Source organism: Nerophis lumbriciformis, linkage group LG17 (genome assembly GCF_033978685.3).
Source record: "Nerophis lumbriciformis linkage group LG17, RoL_Nlum_v2.1, whole genome shotgun sequence".
NCBI lineage: Eukaryota > Metazoa > Chordata > Actinopteri > Syngnathiformes > Syngnathidae > Nerophis > Nerophis lumbriciformis.
Genome location: NC_084564.2, coordinates 3,540,001 through 3,551,223, shown reverse-complemented (window position 1 = coordinate 3,551,223; position 11,223 = coordinate 3,540,001). Strand labels below are relative to the sequence as shown.

The 11,223-nt window shown below is 43.9% G+C and overlaps 1 protein-coding gene across 1 annotated transcript in view; it reads right to left on the bottom strand.

Annotated features, from left to right (window-relative positions):
• Window positions 1–699: 699 nt before the first annotated feature.
• Window positions 700–11,223, bottom strand: part of LOC133614370 (calpain-5-like) — a 62,266-nt gene continuing 51,742 nt past the window's right edge. Inside the window, exons 10-13 of the mRNA XM_061972270.1 lie at window positions 5,452–5,648; window positions 5,257–5,372; window positions 3,500–3,630; window positions 700–1,044 (exon numbers count right to left, since the gene is read on the bottom strand). Coding sequence (XP_061828254.1) covers window positions 868–1,044; window positions 3,500–3,630; window positions 5,257–5,372; window positions 5,452–5,648 — 621 coding nt within the window. The 3' untranslated portion in view covers window positions 700–867. The remainder of the gene's footprint in view (window positions 1,045–3,499; window positions 3,631–5,256; window positions 5,373–5,451; window positions 5,649–11,223) is intronic.

Below are 11,223 nucleotides of genomic sequence, written 5' to 3'. Positions count from 1 at the left end.
CGGTTCATGAAAAGACGCAATCTCTCCATCCGCACACGGAATACTATTTCACAGCAACTGATATTCCTGTGAACCGCACTGTGGATACAACGGGAGCACGTACGGTGAATATTCGCACCACAGGGAATGAGAAGTCATCCTTCACTGTGGTTCTAGCTTGCCATGCTAATGGCCAGAAACTTCCACCCATGGTGATATTCAAAAAGGAAGACCTTGCCAAAAGAGACCTTTTCAGCCGGCGTCATCATAAAAAGCTAACTCGAAGGGATGGATGAAGAAAAGATGAGCGAGTGGTTAAGGTAAGTTTAAGTTTACGCGAAGAGGCCGGGTGGCTTTTTTCACGCAGCTCTGTCCATGTTGATATACGACTCCATGCGCGCCCACATCACGCTGGTTTTTAATATATTATTAAAGTTTGACTGACCTATCTGACTGTTTTTTTGACATTCCTTTAGCGCAGTTAGATGCGGCTTATAACACGGGGCGTCTTATAGGTGGACAAAGTTTTGAAATATGCCGTTCATTGAAGGCGCGGCTTTTAACCCAGGGCGCCTTATGGTGCGGAAAATACGGTAGTCATCATTATGCCACACAATTCACCCGAGAAATTATTTGGCATAAAATCTTAGTGCTTAGAAAAAGACTTTTGATTAGTTTCTTAGGTGTCTGAATGTGTTCAAATCAGTAAATTGTAATCTACTTTGTAGGTCAGTCGGAGGATAAAATACACAAAAATAACAGAAAAAAACCATTAAAAAAGTGAACTACAAACTCAGTTTGTAAATTTTTTTTAAAGATAAATAAAAGGAAATTGCAGCTAAAACTTTTCATAATAAAAGAATAAGAGTGTAAATGGCTTATGACCTCTTATATGGCGGTGAGCTCCGAGCTGGTCACCACGGCGATGTTCAGGGTGCCGGTGACCTTGTTGTCATGGCGATTACGTCTGTCCTTCAAGTAGAGCGTCTTCTGCAAGTTATCCACCTCCTTGGTCACGGTCACCTGACCCAGGAAGCTGTCCCTCACCATGCTGTATGCGTACACCTAGGAACCACGTCAAGGTAAGCAAATGCAATATGAGGGGCTGTTAGGGACATTATTCAGAATTACCTTTCACACACACTACTAAAATTCCCTCATACACACTACTTAATTATTTTTTCTCTCATACACACTACTGAAATTCTCTAACACACTACTGAAATGCTCTCATACACATCTCAGATTTTTTTGCTCTCATACACACTAGTGATCCTCTCATACCCACTACTGAAATGCTCTCATACGCACTACTGAACTCTTCTCACACACACACTACGGAAGTCCTCTCACACACATTACTGAAATCCTCTCACACACTGCTGAAATGCTCTCATACACATCACCAATGTTTCTCTCTCCCATACACACTAGTGATCCTCACACACTACTGAAATGCTCTCATACACATCTCAGATTTTTTTCTCTCATACACACTAGTGATCCTCTCATACCCACTACTGAAATCCTCTCAGACTACTGAAATGCTCTCATACGCACTACTGAACTCTTCTCACACACACTACGGAAGTCCTCTCACACACATTACTGAACTCCTCTCACACACTGCTGAAATGCTCTCATACATATCACTGATTTTTCTCTCTCTCATACACACTAGTGATCCTCACACACTACTGAAATGCTCTCATACACATCTCAGATTTATTTTCTCTCATACACACTGGTGATCCTCTCATACCCACTACTGAAATCCTCTCAGACTACTGAAATGCTCTCATACGCACAAGTGAACTCTTCTCACACACACTACGGAAGTCCTCTCACACACATTACTGAACTCCTCTCTCACACTGCTGAAATGCTCTCATACGCACTACTGAATTCTTCTCACACACACACACTACGGAAGTCCTCTCACACACATTACTGAAATCCTCTCACACACTGCTGAAATGCTCTCATACACATCACCAATGTTTCTCTCTCTCATACACACTAGTGGTCCTCACACACTACTGAAATGCTCTCATACACATCTCAGATTTTTTTCTCTCATACACTATAGTGATCCTCTCATACCCACTACTGAAATCCTCTCAGACTACTGAAATGCTCTCATACGCACTACTGAACTCTTCTCACACACACTACGGAAGTCCTCTCACACACATTACTGAACTCCTCTCACACACTGCTGAAATGCTCTCATACATATCACTGATTTTTCTCTCTCTCATACGCACTAGTGATCCTCTCATACCCACTACTGAAATCTTCTCACACACCACTGAAATTCTCTCATTCACACTACTGAAACACTTTCACATAAACTGAAAAATTATTCTCTCACACACATTAATAAAACGTTCACAGTTTCAGTAGTGTAAGAGAGAATTTCAGTAGTGTATGTGAAGGGATTTCAGTAGTGTATGAGAGAAAAAAATCAGTATGTGTATGAGAGCATTTCAGTAGTATGTATGAGAGAAAAACATTTCAGTAGTGTGTATAAGAGGATTTCAGTAGTATGTATGAGAGAATTTAAGTAGTATGTATGAGAGAATTTCAGTAGTATGTATGAGAGAAAAAAATGTCAGTGTGGATAAGAGGATTTCAGTAGTGTTGATGAGAGGATTTCAGTAGTGTGTGAGAGAAAATCATTTCAGTAGTGTGTATGAGAGGATTTGAGAGCATTTAAGTCCCATCTTAAAACTCATTTGTATACTCTAGCCTTTAAATAGCTCCCCTGTTAGACCAGTTGATCTGCCGTTTCTTTTCTTTTCTCCTCTGCTCCCCTTTTCCTTGTGGAGGGGGGGGGGGGGCACAGGTCCGGTGGCCATGGATGAAGTGCTGGCTGTCCAGAGTCGGGACCCGGGGTGGACCGCTCGCCTGTGCATCGGCTGGGAACATCTCTGCGCTGCTGACCCGTCTCCGCTCAGGATGGTGTCCTGCTGGCCCCACTATGGACTGGACTCTTACTATTATGTTGGATCCACTATGGACTGGACTCTCACAATATTATGTCAGACCCACTCGACATCCATTGCTTTCGGTCTCCCCTAGAGGGGGGGGGGTTACCCACATATGCGGTCCTCTCCAAGGTTTCTCATAGTCATTCACATCGACGTCCCACTGGGGTGAGTTTTTCCTTGCCCTTATGTGGGCTTTGTACCGAGGATGTCGTTGTGGCTTGTGCAGCCCTTTGAGACACTTGTGATTTAGGGCTATATAAATAAACATTGATTGATTGAGTAGTGTGTGAGAGAAAATCATTTCAGTAGTGTGTATGAGAGGATTTCAGTAGTATGTATGAGATTTAAAAAATTCATAGTATGTATGAGAGAATTTCAGTAGTGTGTATGAAAGGATTTTAGTACTGTGTGTGAGAGAATATTGTTTTCAGTTGTTTATGTGGGAGCATTTCAGTAGTGTATTTAAGAGGTCATTCTGAATAATGTCCCTAACGGCCCCTCATACATGCATATACATACACACACACCTCAATCCTGATTGACTGGTTAGGTCTCTTCCTGTAGAAGAGAAACTTGATGTCAAAGTTAGGACTGCGTGTGCCTTTATGGACCGGTGTGCGAATTCTCTCTCCTTCGCAGTAAATGATCAGGTAGGGGTCTGCACAAATGACAGAGTACACACCATCATGTCAGTAAAATATATACATACATACATTTGAAATACATGACATACATAGCAGGCTTGTGCAACATTCCAAATAGAATTGAGAATGTCTCCCAAATTCCAATCCAAGTCCATGAATTTGAATTGAGCTTGCAACCAGGAAGTCGGAATGCAATTCCAGTTTGAATTGAAGAAATTTAAATTCCATGAAATTTGTTTTTGGTTGTATTCCAGAGTCATGCTTTACAGTTTATTCCACGGGGGTCCCGATACAACTTTTTCAATTACGTTTTATGATATCGATATTGGAGTCTTGAGTATTGGCCATACTTGCCAACCTTGAGACCTCCGATTTCGGGAGGTGGGGGGGTGGGGGGCGTGGTTGGGGGTGGGGCGGGGGGCGTGGCTGTGGGCGTGGTTAAGAGATATATATATATATATATATATATATATATATATATATATATATATATATATATATATATATATATATATATATATGTATATAAATAAATAAAAGAAATACTTGAATTTCGGTGTTCATTTATTTACACATATACACACACATAACACTCATCTACTCATTGTTGAGTTAAGGGTTGAATTGTCCATCCTTGTTCTATTCTCTGTCACTATTTCAGAACACACACATTATACAAATATACATTATAAAATCAATAAGAAAACGGGAGCTCTAATTTGGGAGTCTGAATTAGGATCAGAAGTTCCTATATAAACATTGCGCACTCACGTCGCCTTTTTGTATCGATTACTGCAGCTGTGCACTGGATTCATTCACAAATACAAACTACAACTCACAAACACTTTAGAGTTAGGCTCCACCATCAGAATGTGTACTTAAACTTACAAAGATCACATGGATATTATTCAGTGAGTTGATTCACCAAAACTAACCTGTTATACAGGAGGAAAAAGCCCACAGGACGTTTCAATTGTTCACAGACTGGTCGCGCTCATCAGAATGACAAGACACTTCCGGTCTGCAGGTGATAGCATTCAATTGGGAAGAAACGCCCTACTGCCCCCTACTGACCAATGTGAATACTGATAAATGTGTAATGACAGCTCCAAAAACGAATTCAAACCACAAAATAAAATAAATAAATCAACACAAAAATGTGACACATTATGGGTGGGTCACATATGCATGTACAGTAGATGGCAGTATTGTCCTGTTTAAAAGTGTCACAACATTGCTGTTTACGGCAGACGAACTGCTTTACGGCAGACGAAAACTTGACTGCTGTTGTTGTGTGTTGTTACCGCGCTGGGAGGACGTTAATGAAACTGCCTAACAATGAACCCACATAAGAAACCAAGAACTCGCCCTCCATCATTAGCTGTTTATATTGTGGGAAAGCGGACGTGTGAACAGGCTGTCAACACGTCACTCAGGCCTGAATTTCGGGAGATTTTCGGGAGAAAATTTGTCCCGGGAGGTTTTGGGGAGAGGCGCTGAATTTCGGTAGTCTCCCGGAAAATCCGGGAGGGTTGGCAAGTATGGTCTATGTAGAGTATGTAAGCCCCATAAGTCTTCACTGAACAAGCTCCTGTTGTTGGCAAGTGAAGGCAGGTGGAATAAGTGTAGTGTACCCTCACCACAATCTTGTCGAGCCAGATCATTACCCTGCTGGATATGCAGCTGAGTGACCACCTGGGGATACCCCGACAGACACATACAGGAAGGTCGGGGCGGCTGGTCCAGAGTCAGCTCCCTGCAGAAGATACGAAAACACATCATCTTATTTTTTGGTCACATTCCAGTCGCGGAAGTCTCGGGACGCTCCCTCCTACTTGAACCGTGACACCTCGTCGGTGAAGACGCGGAGCATGAAGCCGGCCTCCTTTTTGGCTTCAAAAGTCGTGGGTATGATGATGTAGCGTCCCTGCTTGAGGTCGATGCGCAGGAAAACAGACCTGGAGTTGATGTAGACGCTGCTCCCCACCTTCTGCAAGAGGCTGTGCATACGGTACGTCCTGTTCAACTCCACCTGTCATGTAAGACATTACCAATCAATCATTCATTTGAACTTCACAGTGCTCATAGGCTCTTTATCATGTCACTCATATATCAGTGACTTGCAGTCACTAGAGGCAGGCGAGGCCCCGCCTCACCTGCCTCTAGTGGAAAGAAAAAAAATGTAAAAAGAAAAAAAATTAAATTAAATTGTTATATGTGAGTGTGAATGTTGTCTGTCTATCTGTGTTGGCCCTGCGATGAGGTGGCGACTTGTCCAGGGTGTACCCCGCCTTCCGCCCGATTGTAGCTGAGATAGGCTCCAGCGCCCCCCGCGAGCGACCCCAAAGGGAATAAGCGGTAGAAAATGGATGGATGGATGTATCCAGTGATTATACTATAAAGTTATTTTCCATTTAACTTCACCAGTTTTAGATTATTTTTATTCAAAATCGCTGAATTTTCACATTTGCCGTTCAAATACTGAGAAGAGACGGTGCGGTGAACAGCAGCCAGTCGAGGCACGTCACTCAGTGCCTCAACATGGATTGCGCAATGACTCGGCTAACTGCTGGCCTGCTGTGCAGTGAGACCGTATTGCTATATGAATTATATTATACATTTCCATAGTTTAGTTAGCTGAGGTATATAATGTACAGTGTATTTTGTCAACAACTGTATGTGTGGAACGTATTTCTTGTGCTGAGCGATCATAAAACGTCTGCAAAAGGCTCAGTGGCCTAGTGGTTAGAGTGTCCGCCCTGAGATCGGTAGGTTGTGAGTTCAAACCCCGGCCGAGTCATACCAAAGACTATAAAAAAAAATGGGACCCATTACCTCCCTGCTTGGCACTCAGCATCAAGGGTTGGAATTGGGGGTTAAATCAGCAAAATGATTCCCGGGCGCGGCCACCGCTGCTGCCCACTGCTCCCCTCACCTCCCAGGGGGTGATCAAGGGTGATGGGTCAAATGCAGAGAATAATCTCGCCACACCTAGTGTGTGTGTGACAATCATTGGTACTTTAACTTTAACTTTAAAGACGCACTGGCTGAGGCTCGCCTCCTGCACCCCCGCCGTAGAATTGTTATATCAACTAAAGCCCACACTTAAACTTTCCACGTGCAAGATTGAATCTATTTTAAAAAAAATATTTCATAAGAAGCCAAAAAGTGCAAAAACAATAATGTTGGTGTTGGAGGAGTTGTGAATGACTGCAGGGACACAACATTAGATACCCCTGCAGACTGCAGGTGTACCTAATTCACAACTCCTCCAACACGAACATTATTGTTTTTGCACTTTTATTCAAAATCGCTGAATTTTCACATTTGCCGTTCAAATACTGAGAAGAGACGATGCGGTGAACAGCAGCCAGTTGAGGCACGTCACTCAGTGCCTCAACATGGATTGCGCAATGTATAATGTACAGTGTATTTTGTCAACAACTGTATGTGTGTAACGTATTTCTTGTGCTGAGCGATCATAAAACGTCTGCAAAAGACGCACTGGCTGAGGCTCGCCTCCTGCACCCCCGCCGTAGAATTGTTATATCAACTAAAGCCCACACTTAAACTTTCCACATGCAAGATTGAATCTATTTAAAAAAATTATTTCATAAAAAGCCAAAAAGTGCAAAAACAATAATGTTGGTGTTGGAGGAGTTGTGAATGACTGCAGGGACACAACATTAGATACCCCTGCAGACTGCAGGTGTACCTAATTCACAACTCCTCCAACATGAACATTATTGTTTTTGCACTTTTTGGCTTCTTATTAAATAACTTTTGTAACCTATTTTCATGGGCTTTCCTCTTTGTGATGTTAAGTTCCTGTTATGCGCTCTTATTTTGAAGGCGCTTAGAGCGGAAGTGATGTCACGTTGCGGAGGTTTTTGAAAGAAGGTAAATAAAGTGGTCCTCGTGTAAACTGGAGCCTCCGTGTTTGTTATTTTGTAGTTTCATACAGTATAGGCGACATTTATAAACCCTCGGTTACACTTTTTTAAATAGATTCAATCTTGCACGTGGAAAGTTGAAGTGAGGGCTTTAGTTGCGGCGCATGGACTTCATTTATAAGTAAAGGTAAGACCATAATAACGTTTTTTTTTTTATTAAATGTGCTTTTTTGTGTGCTACAGTTTGTATGTGTAAAGTTAAAGTTAAGTTAAAGTACCAATGATTGTCACACACACACTAGGTGTGGTGAAATTTGTCCTCTCCATTTGACCCATCCCCTTGATCACCCCCTGGGAGGTGAGGGGAGCAGTGGGCAGCAGCGCCTGGGAATCATTTTTGGTGATTTAACCCCCAATTCCAAGCCTTGATGCTGAGTGCCAAGCAGGGAAGAATGCTGGTATGAGCTTTTAAACATAACCCGTTAACTGCTGCCAATCAAATGGTGAATAAGATACTCTTTAGGGTTCATATGTTTGTAAATCTGACTGTGATGAAGTCAGTGCCTCACCAGCCATCAACCTCACCGCACGTCACTGGTGTATATGTTGTATGAACAGTGGAACCTGGGTCTTCCTTAGTAATCTGGTCCAAAAGGTTCGACAAACGTATGAAAACCAAAGCAAGTTTTCCCATAATAAATCATGTAAAACATTTTTAATTTGCTCACCAATTTGTTGACAAAGTGGTGACGCTCGCCCCATCCTTGTTTGTGAATGACTGAGCATTTCATGGAAACAGCTTTTATACCCAATCATGGCACCCACCTGTTCCCAATTAGCCTGTTCACCTGTGGGATGTTCCAAATAAGTGTTTGATGAGCATTCCTCAACTTTCTCAGTCTTTTTTGCCACTTGTGCCAGCTTTTTTGAAACATGTTGCAGGCATCAAATTCCAAATGAGCCAATATTTGCAAAAAATAACAAAACTTTCGAACTTAAGTATCTTGTCTTTGCAGTCTTTTTAATTAAATATAAGTTGAAAATGATTTGCAAATCATTGCATTTAGTTTATGGCGAGGATGGTGTTCTGCTGACCTCGACTGCGGATGTTGTGGATCGGTGGAGGGAATACTTCGAAGACCGCCTCAATCCCACCAACACGTCTTCCTATGAGGAAGCAGTGCCTGGGGAGTCTGTGGTGGGCTCTCCTATTTCTGGGGCTGAGGTTGCTGAGGTAGTTAAAAAGCTCCTCAGTGGCAAGGCCCCAGGGGTAGATGAGATCCGCCCGGAGTTCCTTAAGGCTCTGGATGCTGTGGGGCTGTCTTGGTTGACAAGACTCTGCAGCTTCGCGTGGACATCGGGGGCGGTACCTCTGGATTGGCAGACCGGGGTGGTGGTTCCTTTCTTTAAGAAGGGGAACCGGAGGGTGTGCTCTAACTATCGTGGGATTACACTCCTCAGCCTTCCCGGTAAGGTCTATTCAGGTGTACTGGAGAGGAGGCTACGCCGGATAGTTGAACCTCGGATTCAGGAGGAACAATGTGGTTTTCGTCCTGGTCGTGGAACTGTGGACCAGCTCTATACTCTGGGCAGGGTCCTTGAGGGTGCATGGGAGTTTGCCCAACCAGTCTACATGTGTTTTGTGGACTTGGAGAAGGCATTCGACCGTGTCCCTCGGGAAGTCCTGTGGGGAGTGCTCAGAGAGTATGGGGTATCGGACTGTCTGATTGTGGCAGTCCGCTCCCTGTATGATCAGTGCCAGAGCTTGGTCCGCATTGCCGGCAGTAAGTCGGACACGTTTCCAGTGAGGGTTGGACTCCGCCAAGGCTGCCCTTTGTCACCGATTCTGTTCATAACTTTTATGGACAGAATTTCTAGGCGCAGTCAAGGCGTTGAGGGGATCTGGTTTGGTGGCTGCAGGATTAGGTCTCTGCTTTTTGCAGATGATGTGGTCCTGATGGCTTCATCTGGCCAGGATCTTCAGCTCTCACTGGATCGGTTCGCAGCCGAGTGTGAAGCGACTGGGATGAGAATCAGCACCTCCAAGTCCGAGTCCATGGTTCTCGCCCGGAAAAGGGTGGAGTGCCATCTCCGGGTTGGGGAGGAGATCTTGCCCCAAGTGGAGGAGTTCAAGTACCTCGGAGTCTTGTTCACGAGTGAGGGAAGAGTGGATCGTGAGATCGACAGGCGGATCGGTGCGGCATCTTCAGTAATGCGGACGCTGTATCGATCCGTTGTGGTGAAGAAGGAGCTGAGCCGGAAGGCAAAGCTCTCAATTTACCGGTCGATCTACGTTCCCATCCTCACCTATGGTCATGAGCTTTGGGTTATGACCGAAAGGACAAGATCACGGGTACAAGCGGCCGAAATGAGTTTCCTCCGCCGGGTGGCGGGGCTCTCCCTTAGAGATAGGGTGAGAAGCTCTGTCATCCGGGAGGAGCTCAAAGTAAAGCCGCTGCTCCTCCACATCGAGAGGAGCCAGATGAGGTGGTTCGGGCATCTGGTCAGGATGCCTCCCGAACGCCTCCCTCGGGAGGTGTTTCGGGCACGTCCGACCGGTAGGAGGCCGCGGGGAAGACCCAGGACACGTTGGGAAGACTATGTCTCCCGGCTGGCCTGGGAACGCCTCGGGGTCCCACAGGAAGAGCTGGACGAAGTGGCTGGGGAGAGGGAAGTCTGGGCTTCCCTGCTTAGGCTGCTGCCCCCGCGACCCGACCTCGGATAAGCGGAAGAAGATGGATGGATGGATGGATGCATTTAGTTTTTGTTTACGTTTTACACAACGTGCCAACTTCACTGGTTTTGGGGTTTGTACATGTATATGACAAAAAAATGTTAATACATGAAAATTTAACATCAATTCTACCTTTATTGAAGACTGAGATGAGCACAGAAGGAGAGTTACCTTTGTACTTTGCTACAGGTTTTTCTCACCTTCTTTATCAAAGAGCACTCACAACTTTCTTTGGCAGATGGATAGATGGATAGATGGATAGATAGATATATACTTTAATAATCCCCTCGGGGAAATTCATGTATCTCTTGTAGCTCATAGAATTGGTAAAAATACATACACATTACATATTAAAAGAATGAGAATACAAGCAATAAAAACCAAGCTGAAATAAAGATTAAAAAAACAAGATAAAAAGACACTGGCTACAACTAGAAACAAAATGTGTTCAGACTACAGAGTCTCAGTGATGATCAGGAGCTTTTTAATTTTCTGTTACAAATGACATTTTGCAGTCAGACTGTGTATATTTGACAGTAAAAACTGCCAACTCAGTCAGCAGAATTTTACTGTGACATATGTAGTAGAGATGCGCGGATAGGCAATTTATTTCATCCGCAACCGCGTCAGAAAGTCGTCAACCATCCGCCATCCACCCGATGTAACGTTTGATCAGAACTGCACCCGCCCGCCATCCGCCCGTTGTTATATATCTAATATTAATTAAAAAAAAAAAAAAGGGTGAAAACTACACGAATTGCACCTTGTGCAGACAAGATTTTTCGATCGGACACGGAGGAATTAGCGATGTAAAAGACCACGTTGGGACAAAAAGACACAAGTCTAATGCCGTTGCTAGCGATACAAGTGGAAAACTTTCAACGTTTTTCGTCGCCCAAACAGATTCTTTGGATGTGATAAATGCCGAAGTTTTATTTACGGAGGCAATAATTGAGCATGGACTTCCAATCGCACTGGCT